The following is an 18,348-nucleotide window of genomic DNA, read 5'->3' as shown; positions in this document are numbered from 1 at the left end:
GCTCCAAATCGAGTTGTGCCTGGAGTGATGTTTAAGCCAATGTCAGGGCAAGGCAACAGTCCCTGGCCGTCCTCCAGCACCTTTGTAATGCATATGAGCTCGGAAGACCAGTACTTAAAGTTGGAGGCCCGGGAGCCCGGGAGCTGGCGGAGGGCGTTCGTCCTGGGACTGCACTTGCTCCCGTCGGGTCGCCCGGCTCCACCGGACCCGCAGGCTCCCGGGGCAGGGCCGGGGCCAGAGCTCGCATCTCAGCGGGACATGTGCTGCGTCGCCTCTAACCTCGGGCTGTGCTCTTTTTCCAGGTGGCCCACCGGCTTCTGAGCCTTCTGCCCTGCGGGGACACGGTCTGCACCCTGCCCGCGGCCACGGACATGACCATGACCCTCCACACCAAAGCATCCGGGATGGCTCTACTGCATCAGATCCAAGGGAACGAGCTGGAGCCCCTGAACCGTCCGCAGCTCAAGATCCCCCTGGAGCGGCCCCTGGGCGAGGTGTACGTGGACAGCAGCAAGCCCGCCGTGTACAACTACCCCGAGGGCGCCGCCTACGAGTTCAGCGCCGCGGCCGCCGCCAACGCGCAGGTCTACGGTCAGACCGGCCTCCCCTACGGCCCCGGGTCTGAGGCTGCGGCGTTCGGCTCCAGCGGCCTGGGGGGTTTCCCCCCACTCAACAGCGTGTCTCCGAGCCCGCTGATGCTACTGCACCCGCCGCCGCAGCTGTCGCCTTTCCTGCAGCCCCACGGCCAGCAGGTGCCCTACTACTTGGAGAACGAGCCCAGCGGCTACACGGTGCGCGAGGCCGGCCCGCCGGCATTCTACAGGTACCCGCGCCCGCGCCGCCCGTCGGGGTGGCCGCCGCGCCCGGCAGGAGGGAGGGAGGCAGGGAGGGAGAAGGGGGAGCCAAAGGAGCCGCGGGAGCCGCGGGACGTGCGACCCGAGGGTGCGCGCAGGGAGCCCGGGGCGCGCGGCCCAGCCTGGGGGTTCTGCGTGCAGCCCGCGTTGCGTTCAGAGTCGAGCTCGCTCGCCGGGCAGCTGAAAAAAACGTGCTCTCCACTCACTTACCGTCCGTGCGAGAGGCAGACCCGAAAGCCCGGGGCTTCCTAACAAAACACACGTTGGAAAACCAGACAAAGCAGCAGTTATTTGTGGGAGAAAACACCTCTAGGCAAATAAACACGGGGCGCTTTGAGTCACTTGGGAAGGTCCCGCTCTTGGCATTTAAAGTTGGGGGTGTTTGGAGTTAGCAGAGCTCAGCAGAGTTTTATTTATCCTTTTAATGTTTTTGTTTAATGTGCTCCCCAAATTTCCTTTCATCTAGACTATTTGATTGGAAATATGTCAGCTATGATGATGACTTTCTGGGAAGCGATTCCTGTCACTCGCTTTCCCCTCCTCCCCACCCCACGTCCTGGGGCTTTAGAGAGCGATTGGGAGTTGAATGGATCTGATTTCGGAGTTAGCTGGCTGAGTCCGCGCTGGAGCGGATTGCTGGCATGTGACTTCTGACAGCCGGAAATTTGTAGGTGTCCCGCGAGTTTAAAACAAGCCATATGGAAGCACAAGTGCTTAAAAATAATCTCCTGCCAGCGCAGTGACGAGCCTGTCCCACCCGGGGAGAATGCCCCGGAGTGGCGTGCGGGTCAGCCGGGGTCTGCGCCTCGCAGCCACTGTGGAAGGAGCGCGACCGGTCCAGGACACAGGAGACCACATTGTGACTTCAATGGCGAAGGTTGTGTGTCCTCATTTTAATTTTTTTCCCGACAAGATTTGTTCTTTCTCCCTCTCTTCTCCCACCCATTTTCTCTTGCCCAGTTTCTCCTTTTTTTTTTTTTTGTCCTGATGGGCCTGCAGAGGGATTAGGTGGGCGCTTCTGGTGAACACCTGCCTAGGTGGCCACAGGACAGGTGTACCCCGGACTGGGTTTGGAAGCTTCAGGGCGCCACATGGCTGGGTGCTGAATTAGGCATTTCCCAACTGTACACTGGTATCCGGACTGGTGTCCCTATATCTTTCTGCCTTGTAAGCCGTGGACCAGTTTTTGTTCAGTATTCTGTTTCCGGGGATATTTACAGCAGAAGGAAGGTGGACTAAGGTGCAGTTTGGCCCCAGAGGATACTGAAGTGCAGATTCTGGGGGTATTCAGCGTGCATCTTCAGCCGCCTTAGAGAAATTTAGAGCATCCCACAGCCACGTAGATCCAAGCTGTCTTTACTTAAAAGACAAACAATGAACAAAACTTTTAAAAGTTGGCATATTTCAAATTAATTTTACTTGTTTTAATTTAGGGTTAAAACAGAGAAAAAGGATTTCTTCTGCCCACCTTTTTTTTTTAAATGGAAGAACAAAGTACAGCGATTAAGTCTAATTCCACACAACATTTAAAACTGCTTGATGTGAAGGAAGGCACTGGGATGATGTGAATTCCATAACCTTATGATGGACTCCAGAAACCATTTTCTTCCCTATTTAATTTTCAGTTCTTTTATTGCAAATTAATGCTGCTGAATTTCAATGGGCACTAATGAGACTGCTCCTTGGTAGATTATTTACTGCCTTGCTAATAATTACAAAGTGAACCTGGTCAAATACAGAGGGGATGGCATCTTATTCAAAATTGTTCATCATCCCAGTGATAAGTAGTATCAGTGTAATATGCCCTATCTTACACTTTTTGCATTACATGATATTCAAACACTCTTAGAATAATAAAAAAGAGACAAGGAACTTAAAAATTAAAAAAAAACTTGCACAAATGGGACTCTGTGTGGAAATTCAGTTTTAGAATGATTTTTCCTGTGTTTTATTTCCTGGATTATCTTTCTTCTTTTGTTAGAATTCTACCTCTTATTATCCAGCAAGGAAAAGAAGCATCTATGCAAGTTCTTCATATGGACAGATGTTATTTAGTATTTTTCCCCTCTCAGTTTTTCTGCTTAAATGACTCTGGGTATAAAGGAAAGGATTGATTGGGCTCTTTTAGGAAACTTTAAGTTTCTTAAGTAGTTCTCAAAAGTTTTGGGGCTGAAAGCAGTGTTTTCAAACTGCTTGTCATGACCCAGAGGGTCATGAAATCAGTTTAGTTAGTCTAGAATATTTTTTAAAAGGAATAAAATGGAAAGGAATATAATAGAAAATATCAGAGTGCATGGTATTTCGTTAAGGATAAGTTTTGTTTCCTGAAAATCTGTTTTAATTATACGTGCTTCTGTGTGCTGATTGTGATGTAAAATGTATTTCTCACTGTGGATTGAATTCAAAGAAAAAATTAGAAAGCTAATGGCCTAAAATATTAAATGTTCAGTAGAAAACAAAAAATTCAGGCAAGTGGCTGGTTGTTTTTACCTATACAAATCAAAAGGCTATTTTGATTGTCTTCATTTTCCCCTTATAAATTAGGTTGGTGTCTTTAGTCAGTTAGGGTAAGTTTTACTATCTGATTCTTAACTTTTCTATTGTAGAATGGTGCTGTCATGTGGACTGTCCTCCCGAGTGTCCCACTGGATGTTCAGAGAATTTATGTGAAGGTCACATCATTTAGCATTGAGATGCTGTGGTTACCTTCTTCCATTTCTTCCATAATATGCAGCCACATCTATGTGTGAAGAAATGTAATAGATAAAATTTCTCTGGGCACATAATAATGTGAGAAAGATTGTCACATGTCCCAGCAAATTGTTATTAATATAAATTTGTTACTTTGCAAGCTGAGATTTTGCAAGATATTACTCAAAATTTCACGATGAAGGAAACAGGGAATCATCTTATCCTGGGTTCCTTTTTTGGATTTCAAACAACTTAGGAACTTTGAATAATACTAAAGATGAAGTTAACTATATCAACTATCCTTTTTAAAGTTCAAATTAGGAATTTAATGCTGCATGCTTATTTCAGTTTTATTACTCAGTATTGTTAAAAGTTAGACATCTCTCACTTCTCCAAAAAACTTGGCGAATGTATAAACCTTTTGCATCAAAATCAATGCCCTGCTAATTTGTATCCTGGCCGTCTGCATATTTTGGATGACTAATTTTTCCACTGGTGATCATTTAAAACTCTTTCTCAACTTTGAATAGAGACTGATCTCCAAAGTGAGATTTAAGTGACTAAGTTTCAAGTTTCTGATACATTTTTCCTTTTACTTAGATAACATTTCAGCCCCCTTCCTTTCTGATCTTACTTTTTTATTAATTTAAATTGTTACTGATTACCTGACACTTTGTGCTGGTCTAAGAATAGTCCAAAGAGTCACATATTCCCTGGTGAATGAGCATATTTTCGGATGAAAACGGAATCACATCTTCAATCCCCATTTCATTTTCACCTCCTCCATGTGGCTTGTACCTGTTTGGAAGAAAGCTCCTGAAGGATAATTGCCACTTATTCTAATCTTCTTTCTCACACTCATTTAATTTGGATCCCTAGCTATAGTTGTTATTTACTTTTGTGATTACACTTAGGCTATGACATTCATAATTTGGGAAAATTCTCAGGTTTGAGAATTTTGGTTTCTTATAATTTTAAGTATATGTAAGACAGGTGTAAGAAACTGCCAAGGGGAGGAACCATAGATACCAGGAAAAACTAGAAAAGATGCCAGACTTACCATTAATGAATGATGAGACAATAGTAACTTTGTTAAGCGAGATTGTATATGTGAAAGTGGTATAGAAACTAAACAAACATTAGGTGTTTTTATTATTTTACTCACATGTTAATATTTGTTTTGGTGCTTTCATAGGCTAAAAAGCAGGGAAATAACAGATTTAAGTGGTCAGGAATTTTGTTATAAATATAGAATGATGATTATATGAAATCTTTTCCTGTGAAAGTCAAATTTAAGTAAAATCTTTATCACCATCTGCAACATTTGTCTGCAGCCTGGCTTACCAGGTTATCATAAAGAACATTTATTTTACAGACACATTTAAAAAAATGTCAAAACCCTGATTATGTGTAAACAATTTTACATAAGGAAATATATGAATTTTAATTATATTTTTCTAAAATCCGTACTCAGCATGAAATTAATACATCTTAACCACTCCCTGTGACTTCATTATTATTTTTAATGTAACTTTAGAAGAACCCAGTAGAGAGAGCAGCGTGCTAAGTGCGTTTCTTTCTTTTCCAGACAACTTTGAATGGAGAGGAGCAAATTAGTCTTTTGGTTTAATTCTGTCTCAGTTTGCTTATCTAAAAAAAGGAAAACAGAGTGGCTACACTTGTTTAGAACCAAATGCATACTCCAGAGAAAGATGCTCTATTAATCCAAAAAATACAGCCACTTGAAACCAGCCAAAGCGAAAGTGTAAGAGACTTCATGGAAAGGAGGCAGGTCACCAAAGTTATGGAGGGGTTTTATATTTTAAACTCCACCGATGAATTGACGTGTAATGTCACTTACAAAAAAAAAAAAAAAGTATGTCTGAGCTGTTCGCTACTTCATCTCTAAAATATGCTCATACTGATCTCCGAAATCCCAAGATTTAAGTAGGCTGGAGGTTACGGGAAGCACCTTTATAATATCCTTAATCTTATGAGGGAAGAAACCATAATTGCTGAATTCTCTGCCTTGGATAATATCAGGAGGGACTCTGAAGAAAGTTTTGCATTAATCAACAATGTTTTAAATTATGAGTATGTTTTTAGATCACCTCAAAAAATAAAGGAAGCATAGAATGACAACTATTCTGGTCTCAACTGACAAAATTTTATGTAGTTTAATAAAGTAATAATTTCAAGAAACGTGGGCAAATAAGAAAGAGTATGACTTTCTTACAACCCACTTGTAAGTGATATGGTAGTGGTAATGATCCATGATTTTGATGATGACGATGATGATGGAAATGAAGTTTTTGTCTCAGTTTGGGTAGGTGGTATTTCTGGATGCCTCCTATGGACCCTGGAGATGTTCCTCCTATACAGAAATCCAATCCTTTAAATCTACTTGGCTCATTGTTGTAGAATTCTAATTTAATAGTCTGAAAATTTTAATAGTGATATTACCAATAATATTAGAAACTTATTAAGTACCTATAATTGCTACACAAAAAATTTAAAAGAACCCAAAATTCCAAGCAAGACTGAAAATTTTTTGTCTCTCCTCTGAACTATTTAGAGGGACAGATTAGTTTGTTCTTATAACATCTACTTTAAATAAAGTGTCATCTTTAATAAGATAGTAGACTTCTTTGTTTGGTAATGTTCTATTTTTTGGAGATCCTATGAATTACACTTGGGAAAATTATAAAAGTTCACTCAAAGTTAATAAAATCCATTAAGTAATGTTCAGAACTAGACACTTCCAGATGAGCCCTTGAAAAGCTCAGGTGGGTTCTTTTTGAGAGTTCCCCAAATGTTGTCAACCCCAGGAGGAATGGAAGACCTCTGCAGTTTTATTATTCAGATGCTCATCTCCAGCTCAGAAGCCGTAGAACTGGCCGGGCCCTAAGGTCCATGCTCCTTGGTTCCAGTTCCGTCTTCCATCCTTCGGTCCCAGGCTCATTCTGCCTGTTCCTAAACAGTGGCAAGTTAGGGGCCCCAGCAGCCAACTAGTGCATACCTGGCACTACTTCCTGGGCAGTTTTCTTGGCTCCTTGACTTGTTGGGCGGCTTGGGATTTCTTTTATGGCCCTGAAAGCAAAAGACAATGTTCTCTTTTAGTTTCCTGCAATTAAATGATGTTAGAAATAATCATCTTTGCATTGGCGTACTTCCTCTTTCTTCTGCAGGTCTTTTAGAATTTTGAGTCCATTCTCATATTTTCTTGTTTCATTCGCTTTATTTTCTACTACATAGAAGTTTAAACTCCCTTTAAAGAGTTTTTGGCCTCTTTTACTCTATTAAGCTTTCTTTTTTCTTTTCTGTTTTAGTTGTTCCATCTGTGTATTCTCAGATATTTTTCTTTCACCTTTTCTGGTTTATTTCTTTATTGACCTGTCTCATCTGTTATTTTAATGAAATTTGGAACAGGGCTAAACAGAGTTCCTACCTCAGCCAGTATAAGAATATGCCGTAATAACTCAGAGTGGTATTAACTAGATTAAAAGTTTCAAAAAGTGATGTTTTTCTTGTCTCTGAGGATAGAAGCTTCAACAAAATAAAGAGGAAAATTTCAATTAGTAGAATTTCTTTGAAAGTTTGTTCATTCATTCATTTGGCTACCTTATTCCAAATTGAGTCATTCATTGAGGCCTTAGACTATATAAAGTGTGGTTTTGTTTTCCCAGCAGTTCATGCAACAGCATTGCACCTAGCAGCTGGGAAGTCTTATAGCGTGAATAGGTAAGATTCTAATACCAGAATCTCCTGCATGTGTAAACTAACAGTGTAGTCTTGACTGTTGTCTCCCAGTAAACTTGGTTTCAGGAGTTTTAGATCCATGTGAACGTGTACAAGGCATTTTTGCTAACTGTAACTTCCCACTTAATCAACAAAAACAAAAACACTCATTTCTGAACATTCAGTGCATTCATGATTAATCTTACTTACACCACAAAGGTATTTTTCAATGGTGATTTTGCGGGGGTGGGCTAACAGTTTCGAAAGCAACATTGTCAGAAACATAGTTGATTTTAAAGGTTCTTTCTGGTGACTTTGACTTCTGCTTTTTTAGAAGACCTTACACAGAGTTGTATTTATTTCTCCTGGAATATTTCAAGCAATTCAGAGTGAAAGGGTATACATTCCAATTTGCGTATGAGATAAAATTTAGTTACATTGAGAAGCTATTTTCTTTAGTTACAGGGAAAAAATTGTAGGGCTTTCGGAAGCCTCTTTGATTTTTAATAGGAGGAATCCCTGAGCACTGGTCCAAACAGAAACCGTGTCTTCTTCATTGCTGTACTTCCCTCAAGCTCTTAGCAAAGTGCATGGCACGTGAAAGCCTGGAGAAGCTGTTGGTTGAAAGAATGGATGGTAGTGGGCAGGAAGCGTCAGGGACATGGTTTGCTTCAGTCTATTGGCTGGGAGAAAGGCCATTTAGGAAGGGATCCTTAGATGCCACTGGAAGAATGTGGGAAGTTTGCGAATCTCTCTTTCTCAGGAACAAAAGTAGAAAGAGGACTCCACACAGCATCCCAAGTACAGTCGGCCCTCATTATTCATGGATTCTGTATTTGCAGATTCGCTGACTTACTGACGTTTATTTGTAACCTTCGAGTCGATACTCACGGTGCTTTCTCAGTCCTTTGCAGACACGTGTGGAATGGCAAAAAAATTTATCTGACGTATATGTTCCCAGCTGAGGCTGAGCAAGGCTCACTTCTCCTTGCAGCTTTCAGACTATAAACAAGTGTCCCTCTTGCGATCTACTTCGTGTTACGATTTTGCATTTTCATAATCCCTGTTGATGATTTTGCTGTTTAAAATGGCCCCTAAGCATAGTCCTGGAGTACTGTCTAGGGATTCTAAGTGCAGCAAGGCTCTGACGTGTCTTAAGAGAAAATACGTGTTTGATAAGCTTTGTTCAGGCATGAGTTACAGTGCTGTTGGCCATGAGTTCAATGATGGTGAATCAACAGGATATGTTAAATACAGTGTTTTTGAACAGAAAAACATATAAAACAAGGTTATGTATTAATGAGTTGGCAAAAATGCTGTAAACCAAAGGCTCCCAGGAAACTACCCTGTTTTCCTCTCAATGCAGTGGTTCGGTATTTGCTAATTCAGTGTTCGAGGCGACTTTATAGAACATGAGTACCATGAATAATGAGAACCGATTCTATATAATAGAGTGATGAAAGCACAGGTCTGGGAGCCAGCAGCTATATTTCTATTCTGGCATGACTCCTGTGTAGTTGTCATCACTGGCAAATTGCTTAACTGTGTGCCTCAGTTTCCTCATCTGTAAAAGCTACATCATTTGGATGATTTGAGGATTAAACAAATTCATAGATGTCTAGGGCTTTAACATTCCTGGCACATAGCAAGCCATTATTTTTTATTACTGCTTCGGAAGGGAATTGAGTACTATACCCTGAAGAAGGTGAGTATGGGAATTCTCTACAAGTCTGGAATGTCCCTATATTTGTTTATTTTGCCTTCAAGTGACTAGCTTTAATACCCTATTGTGATTAGAAGTTAAACTTCTGCAACCAAAAGGAAGCAGGAAGCTAGTATTTCTTGAAGTGCTTATTACATGCCAGGTACTGTGCTACAAAAACAAAACAAAACAACTGTAAAAAAACCTTCAAATTTGGCTGCATGCAGCTGCTCATGCCTGTAATCCCAGCACTGAGGATTGCTTGAGCCCAGGAGCTCCAGACCAGCCTGGGCAACGCAGTGAGACCCTGTATCTACAAAAAAGCAAAAACAAAAACAAAGATACTCCAAATCAGTAAAAATTAATCAATCAATAAAAAGAGTGAGGGGCATTAAGTATTGTGGACTGAAGCAATCCCAGAGAGGGAATTAATTGAAGCTTATGGTAAGGTAAGTAGCTTATGGAGAAGTTATGCTGTACAGAGGGCAAGGAAGGAATTTTTCTGTGATTTGGAAAAACGGGAACAGGGAGAAAGAAGGAGTTGGAAGCTCGTACTTAGGGAGCATCTACAAGGACGTCTTTTTCACCTTGGTTGGAATATCCAAATCAAGGATTATTTCAGAATCACCCAGATGATTAAAAAACTACTGAGACCCAGGCCGTATTTCAGCAGTTCTGACAATTGCTCTGGGTCGAAGCTTGAGTCAGTAGTTAAGAAAAACAACAAACAAAACAAATTTTGGGGCTTTTCTCACTGATTTGCAGTTAAAGCTCATGTACTCTTCCTGCAACTTTAGATGGAGGATATTTCCAAGTCTTCAGGATGGAGACATGGAGGGAAGTGAGACTAGTGATGTGCCTCAAGGTTTTGCTGTGTTCTAACCACGAGGAGCACTATTCAAACCCAGGTCTGCTAGATTTCTAAGTCTTCATTTCCTTGGGCCTCTTGGATTTCAGAAGCAGAGGGTAAAAGGAGTGCTGGGGAGAAAGATCACAGTAGCTTTCAATTCTACTCCTCAGCTTTCCAAAATAAGTTTCAAGACTGGCCGTTGCATTTGATGTGGAATAAATACAAAGAAGGTAGATTGAAGAGTATGAAGATGCAGATTTTTGGTGCCAGATATGAAGATAACATTAGGAAGCAATCTAAAACGTGGACACAAACAGACACCTGTGCCAGTTAGCCTGTATAATTCGATTTTTGTTAAGTGTTTAGATAACTGAAGGTAATTTAGGCCCTCATATCTTCCCTCATAGGGTTCTTTTTCCTTCTGGTTCATCAGAGAGTTGCCACCACTTCAGGCTGTTAGTGGTACACATAACCTCTAGCATTGTTGATACAACTATAAAATCCCAAATATCAGTACAATTGTTGATTGCATAAAATTTCCACCTGCATGGTTGGAAAGTTCTATAAGTTTGAATCCTTGAACCAGTCTTAAATGTGGAGGAGGACTCAATTAAAGCTCTCCTCATGTCCTCCCTCTGACGTATTTGCAAAATCCTTTCCATAAATAGAATACTGTTTTTAATGCTTCCCCAGTCCAATTTTGCATTGTAGAAGATGAATTTATGGATGAGGAAAGTGGCATTCAGGCACTCCAGCTTAGTATAGAAGCCCATGGTGTCCGGTCCTCAGTCCTCAAGCCCACTCATTTCCTCACGTGAACTCAGAATAAGCAGCTGAAAGCAAGTCTTCAAAATCTCAGAGATATGTATAAATGCGAGTGTTTGGGTGAGAAGTGAATGTGGGTCTCTAGTGCCCACACTACTTGACTAACAGGTTTTGGGCTCCACACAATGAGGGATTATTAACCCCTGTCCCAGGGCTCTCTGGATCTTGGTTCTTTGTGTTTGATTCTCAGCAATTGTGATCAATGAAACCAATGTTGCTTTTCTGTCAAGGGTCCAACCCTTTTCTAAGAAGCCTGTGTTTGATATTAGGGAATAGCTAGCAAAGTTATCAAATAACTTGTAGAATCATTCTTTTGCTAGAGTTCTTAGATTGAATGACTGTAGTTGACAACAGTGCAGTACTGGTCATTTTCTAGAACATCTTAAAAACACTGATGGGAAGTTTCCTCTCAGATATCTGTCATGTCATTCTTGCCTTTCTCTACACGGGGTCAGTTTTCTCTTATTGCTGTTAGGAGTTCCTCACTGGCTTTTCAGGTTTTGAGCTTTCAAACTCTAATTAATCATAAGCTACTAGAATGTACTACCTAAAGTGTATATATACACATATATATATACACACACATATATATATATACCTGATATACATATATATATATATAATATATATATGTACATATATCATATATGCTCCCCAACCTGATCTGGTTCTTCCTCTGCATGAAAGACCTCAGGCCAGTCAGAGAAAACATGTGTATTCCATGGTGTGGTAATCAAGCCCTTGTACTTTGATTCCAATCAATCTCCTACTATTACTGCGAGAAGCTTTTGTTGAAAGAGCCATGTTTAAATGGCATGTTCCTACTTCTGTTCTTCATAGTGATCTTCATCTGTACCATGTACCCTTCTTTCTTCTTGTTCCATCTCTGTTAGGCTGATTCTACCCAGAAGTCAAGGTCCAGCTCAAATGCTATCCCTACCAGGTGAATTTTCCACCTGTCATTTGTTCAGTGTGCATTATGTGCATACAGAACCTTTTCCCAGTACTTTTACTGTAATCACCAGAGAATTCCTTTCATTTTAGTTGTAAATAGAGTTGTCTTCCCTCTCTATGGAATAGATTTTATTAATGTATAGAGCAGCGGTCCCCAGCCTCTGGACCATGGACTCGTACTGGTTTGGGGCCTGTTAGGAACTGGGCTGCACAGCAGGAGGTGAGCGGTGGGCATGCAAGTGACGCTTCATCTGTATTTACAGCTGCTCCCCATCACTTGCATTACTGCCTGAGCTCCGCCTCCTGTCAGATCAGCGGTAGCATTAGATTTTCAAAGGAATGCGAACCCTATTGTGAACTGCGCATGTGAGGGATCTGGGTTCTTCTTATGAGAATCTAATTCCTGATGATCTGTCATTGTGTCCCATCACTCCCAGATGGGACTGTCTAGTTGCAGGAAAACAAGTTCAGGGCTCTCATTGATTCTACATTATGGTGAGTTGCATAATTATTTCATTTTATATTACAGTGTAATACTAATAGAAATAAAGTGCACTATAAATATGATGCACTTGAATCATCCCAAAACCATCCCCAGTTCCGTTTGTGGAAAAATTGTCTTCCATGAAACCGGTCATGGAACAGGTGCCAAAAAGGTTGGGAACAACTCTTATAAAGCATATTAGAGTAATTTCATAGATTTACTAATTCATTTATCATATTCATTCACTCAGCAAGCATTACTGGATGTTGATCATGTACTGGCTTTTGTGGTAGGTACAGAGATTGGGAACATTGTCTTCAAGGAGTTTATGGTTGAGTGAGGGAGATGACAAGTGGATAGACAATGAAAAAACAGTAGAATAAGAATTGTGATAGAAAAGAGACAGCCAGGAGCATTGAGGAGAGGCACTTAACCAGATGGAGGATCTTGGTCCATTGATATGGAGGTCAAAATGGTTTAACAGAGCAAGTGACCCTTTCAACTGAATTTTTTAAGAATGAGGATTTAGCCAGACAAAGAAGGGGAGGTGAGGTTGTGAAGAGGAACTGAGTGGTAGTCTTCAGAGCTCCAGCCCAGTTCCTTGGAGAGAATAAGTGCTTACTAACTTACAGAGCTGAATATTGAATTAATAAAATAAGGGTAAATTGTTAAGAATCAGAGAAATAACTTGAAGAACACTGATAGCTAGTGTTTTTTGAACACAATGTACCAGGTGCCTTGCCGAAAACCTTCATGATCATCTTGTTTAAACCTTACATTTCTCATAAGAGGCTGGTACTATTGTTATTCTCATTTTATGGGAGTCAGAAACTAGGACTTGGAGAGGGGAAGTGACTTGCCCAAGGTCTTACAACCAGTACTGGAGAATTAGAGATTCTAGATCTAGAATTTGGACTCTGGAGCTTAAGCTTTTAACCAATGACATTATGCAGAGAAATTGACAGGATTTTTCTGTTGCTGATCAATTTACTTTGCAGTTGGTTTGTTAATTCCTTTTCTTTATTTTAGTTGTGACAATGCTTTCATCTTAGACTGTGTCCCGAGGCTGCTTCTTTTATTTTTATGGGAAATAGCTATTTTTATGATCCTTGCTAAAAGCATGTTTAAACAGTTTTCCATTAAGTAGGGGGATGTTTTTCCTTCTGATATCAGGAGCCAATAAATGAAATTCTACAAAGACTAGATGATAGCAACCTTAGGAATTTCTTTGCATGTGAAACCCATCTGAGAACTTAAAATCTGGGTAAAATTATAGTGTAATTTGGTGCAATCCTCCCTTTGCACAAATAACATCATAAAATCACAGTATTGTCATCTAGGAGGTGCCTCAGACATGATGGAATCCTACCTTTTATATTTTCCAGGTGAAGAAATCAAAGTCCAGAAAGGTGAAGGAACTTCCCCCAAGGTTTCCCAGCTGGTAGAGACAGAACCAGGACTAGATCCTCTGTTCTGACTCCTGACCACTACCTCACACCTAATAGATGGAGGAATAGCCAGTTCCTGTTCACGGAGGGCATCAGACCATGCCATACTCATTGTTACTGTTCTAGCATTTATAGTAGAAGCTCAAGCAAAGCAGGGTGGCAGAATACCTAATTCTGGTCACTACAACATTATAATGATGGCTAAAGTGAATGCCCCAGCCATGCCTGTCTAGACAGGCCATCTGTTTAATTGGTATATGGTTCATGTGAGAATTTTTAACCTCTGTTTGTCAAATCAGTGTTAGTTCTCTAGTGATGACTTATTTCCTATACTTCCATTTAGATTATTTACTGTCAATTTAATAACCATACCTTGTTTACTTTGGTACTGAAGATTCCCTTTTCTTCTTTTCTGTTTCCAGGGCTTAAAGGTTAGGAGTGACCTTGCCAGACTTCCCTGGAGACTTACACTGTCTCCTTTCAGATTTCTGAAGCAGTTGGGTGCTATTTTTAGTCCACTATCACCAATGTGAAAATTGAACTTGCATTATTTCATTATAGATATTTCACTTTAGTATTGACAGAATTAAAAAAATAATTTGATCTGTGCTTGATCTAGCAGCCAGGTTATGACAGACATTTTTAGTTACCTGGTCCACATGTTGAAAAACATGTGTCTTCTCTGAGACTAATGACTAAGCCCGATGTTGGTTATATACTGTTTACTATTAAATTTTCCCCTTGTAGTTTAATATTGTTCCAGGAAATGAAATGAAAGTTTAATAAGAATGGCAATTGATGGACCCATATGTCGGAAGTATAACTAATGTCCCTGTTACATGTGTTAAAGAAAGGCATGGCTGGTGGGTTGTAACTGTACTACACCAAGATGATATGACACAACTTATTCTGTAGAGATATATATTTATCAGGATAGAATTTATAACTAAACAAAACTATAGCATTTTTTTCACTTGGATTTTTTTTAAATGAGTCAAAGAACTGCTAGAATTGTCAGTTAAAAAATTGTAAAAGGAGATATGAAAAAATCTTACAATTCACAGTGCTGTAAGGAGATAATGTAGGAATTAATATGTTCTTGATATCAATATTTTATGACTTTTATACATGTAGAAGCAAAACAATTTGAGGTAGGTGAAGTTAGTATGGACTTCTTGAGATTGTCCTTCATATTTCCTTTTGGTGAAAAAATTGAAGGCCAGAATGTATTTTCTTCTGGTTTTGAAAATACTATCAAGATCGTTGCAGCAAAATGAGTTCCTCCAAGGAGCTGAAAACAAAGCTCACTCCCCTCGTGATACTCTGAGAGGCTTTGCTCAGCATCCTGCATTCTGGTGATTCCCTGGAGACAGATGATGCTAAACACAGGAAGATTAGGTCAATGGTAACTTTTTCTAAGTCAATATTTTTTCTCCTTGGAAGATGATCATTTTAAATCTTCCTGAAGTCCAAGCTAAACCTTTCTAATTGAATCTCCATGAAGGAGAGCCCCAGCAGGTGGAGAGGAAGTGAGAAAGAGAAATGAAAGCTGCACGCCTCATGATGCTGTGCCAGGGAGTTCTTAAAGGTGAGGGAGTTTCTTTTTGGTAACCTAAGCTACGTGAATCAGAAGGTTCATTAGCTTTTTTCTTTTTCTTTTTTGTAAACTCCTACATAATTTTAGTAAACAGGAACAGTAACCTAATGTGATATCCCACTGGCCCAAGACTTAGTGCATCTTCAAAGTTGCTTAATTATGTCCAAAACAGACTTTTGTCTCTTGATGAGAAAAGCATGGTTAAACGTGTGATGATTTCCTATTGTCCTGAGCTCAGATCTGTAATTGCAGCCAGATTCGTGCATCTCTGCTGCCTTCTCTTAGAAGAATCATATGTAGGCTTGTCAGATAAAACATAGGATGCCCAGGTAAACTGGAATTTCAGTTAAATGACAAATAACATTTTAGCTTGTCCCATGCAATATTATCTAAAATATTATTTGTTGTTTATCTGAAATTCAAATTTAATTGAATATCCTGTATTTTTGTTGGTTACATCTGGTAGCCCTAGCCATGCTGCCTTTCTGCTTAATGGGCTTAATTTTTTGAAGGCTGGAGGTTTTCTGTTATGGTGCCCATTTCCACCTGCTTTTCTACCAGGAAAGGAGGCATGCTGATGTAGAATTTGCATCCTTATTTTTGTCATTATTATTGATTATAATAGATGACATAGGTTTAGATTATACATACAATGTCATTGCTGTCATTCAGATAATTGTAATTATTGCTAATTGTAAAGAAGGATAATTTTTTTTGAAATGACTATTATTTTTTGGTTTTGTTTTTGTTTTTCTTTTTTTTATTATACTTTAAATTCTAGGGTACATGTGCACAATGTGCAGGTTTGTTACATATGTATGCATGTGCCATGTTGGTGTGCTGCACCCATTAACTCATCCTTTACATTAGGTATATCTCTTAATTCTATCCCTCCTCCCTCCCCCCACCCCACAACAGTCCCCGGTGTGTGATGTTCCCCACCCTGTGTCCAACTGTTCTCATTGTTCAATTCCCACCTGTGAGTGAGAACATGTGGTGTTTGTTTTTTTGTCCTTGTGATAGTTTGCTGAGAATGATGGTTTCCAGCTTCATCCATGTCCCTACAAAGAACATGAACTCATCCTTTTTTATGGCTGCATAGTATTCCATGGTGTATATGTGCCACATTTTCTTAATCCAGTCTATCATTGGTGGACGTTTGGGTTGGTTCCAAGTCTTTGCTGTTGTATATAGTGCCGCAATAAACATACGTGTGCATGTGTCTTTATAGCAGCATGATTTATAATCCTTTGGGTATATACCCAGTAATGGGATGGCTGGGTCAAATGGTATTTCTAGTTCTAGATCCCTGAGGAATCACCACACTGTCTTCCACAATGGTTGAACTAGTTTACAGTCCCATCAACAGTGTAAAAGTGTTCCTATTTCTCCGTATCCTCTCCAGCACCTGTTGTTTCCTGACTTTTTAATGATCGCCATTCTAAGTGGCACGTGATGATATCTCATTGTGGTTTTGATTTGCACTTCTCTGATGGCCAGTGATGATGAGCATTTTTTCATGTGTCTGTTGGCTGCATAAATGTCTTCTTTTGAGAAGTGTCTGTTCATATCCTTCGTCCACTTGTTGATGGGGTTGTTTGTTTTTTTTCTTGTAAATTTGTTTGAGTTCATTGTAGATTCTGGATATTAGCCCTTTGTCAGTGAGTAGATTGCAAAAATTTTCTCCCATTCTGTAGGTTGCCTGTTCACTCTGATGGTAGTTTCTTTTGCTGTGCAGAAGCTCTTTAGTTTAATTAGATCCCATTTGTCAATTTTGGCTTTTGTTGCCATTGCTTTTGGTGCTTTGGACATGAAGTCCTTGCCCATACCCATGTCCTGAATGGTATTGCCTAGGTTTTCTTCTAGGGTTTTTATGGTTTTAGGTCTAACATTTAAGAAGAAGGATACTTAAAGTATAAGGGAAAATGTTACAATGTATGAAGGGAACATCAATAAATAGAATCTGGTAAAAAAGAGTTCTTGCTTTTGGGAGGCCAAGGCAGATGGATCACGAGGTCAGGAGATTGAGACAATCCTGGCTAACATGATGAAACCTCGTCTCTACTAAAAATACAAAAAATTAGCCAGGCGTGGTGGCACACACCTGCAGTCCCAGCTGCTTGGGAGGCTGAGGCAGGAGAACCGCTTGAACCCAGGAGGTGTAGGTTGCAGTGAGCCGAGCTTGCACCACTGCACTCCAGCCTGGGCAACAGAGCGAGACTCCATCTCAAAAAAAAGGAAAAAAAGAATTCTGGCTTTCAAAACTATGGATTAGGTAACTTTTGTGAATGAGTAAGATCATGAGTATCATAAAAATAGCACCTTTCTTTGTTGTCTTGGGGAAATTATCTTATTTTTTAATTGGATTTCAGAAAAGAGTATTTCAGAGAAATAAATCTCTGAAATGCTTTTTGAAGTGTGAAAGATTTAGAAGACAAAAGCAAACCTCCTATCTAGATAAACATTAAAGAGATCTGCACTCCCCTCCTCTACCTATTCAGGTTGCAACACTTTGGGAGTGGCTGCCTTGGTAGAGCTTGATCGTGACTCTGGTGGCTTGGGAGATGGCATGCCGCACAAGGGATTCATGGCTACAGCAGGCTTATGGGACTGGGGCTCTCTAATACGTGGTTGGGTTTGTAAAGAAATCAGGGCTATGTTGTGAACAAAAGGATATGCATGGGAGACAGTGAGACAAGGAAATGCTCCAGAAATTATTGGAATATAGGCCAGATAACTAACTGTACTTGTGCCATTTTCTGGGGGAAAATTCTCTGAAGTCTTTTTGGGAAAGGAATGGAAATGAGAATTCTCAGGTCCTCAAAATATTTCCTTTTACTCAGTCCTAACCTGAGGCCATTAAAGAATTCCCAGAGTCACGATAGAAGGCATGTTTGAGAGTATGAGCCAGAGTGAGGGTTAGAAATGTGTTGTTGGCCAGTTATGGTGGCTCATGCCTGTAATCCCAGCACTTTGGGAGGCCAAGGCAGGTGGATCACCTGAGGTCAGGAGTTTGAGACCAGCCTGGCCAAAATGGAGAAACCTCGTCTCTACCAAAAATACAAAAATTAGCCACGTGTGGTGGCACGCACCTGTAATCCCAGCTCTCTGGGAGGCTGAGACAGGAGAATCACTTGGACCTGGGAGGTGGAGATTGCAATGAGCCAAGATCATGCTACCGCACTCCAGCCTGGGTGACAGAGCA

The 18,348-nt window shown here is 40.3% G+C and overlaps 1 protein-coding gene across 4 annotated transcripts in view; it reads left to right on the top strand.

Annotated features, from left to right (window-relative positions):
- The first annotated feature begins 371 nt into the window (after window positions 1-371).
- The window catches only part of LOC116463211 (estrogen receptor), a 311,141-nt gene continuing 293,164 nt past the window's right edge, over window positions 372-18,348 (top strand). For all 4 annotated transcript variants that reach the window (XM_058434502.1, XM_032146206.2, XM_058434501.1 and 1 more), the window contains exon 1: window positions 372-823. In XM_058434502.1, coding sequence (XP_058290485.1) covers window positions 372-823 — 452 coding nt within the window. The remainder of the gene's footprint in view (window positions 824-18,348) is intronic.

This window comes from Hylobates moloch, unplaced genomic scaffold (assembly GCF_009828535.3).
Source record: "Hylobates moloch isolate HMO894 unplaced genomic scaffold, HMol_V3 SCAFFOLD_29, whole genome shotgun sequence".
NCBI lineage: Eukaryota > Metazoa > Chordata > Mammalia > Primates > Hylobatidae > Hylobates > Hylobates moloch.
The sequence above is the reverse complement of the archived record's forward strand: the minus strand, read 5'-3'. Positions and strand labels throughout refer to the sequence as shown.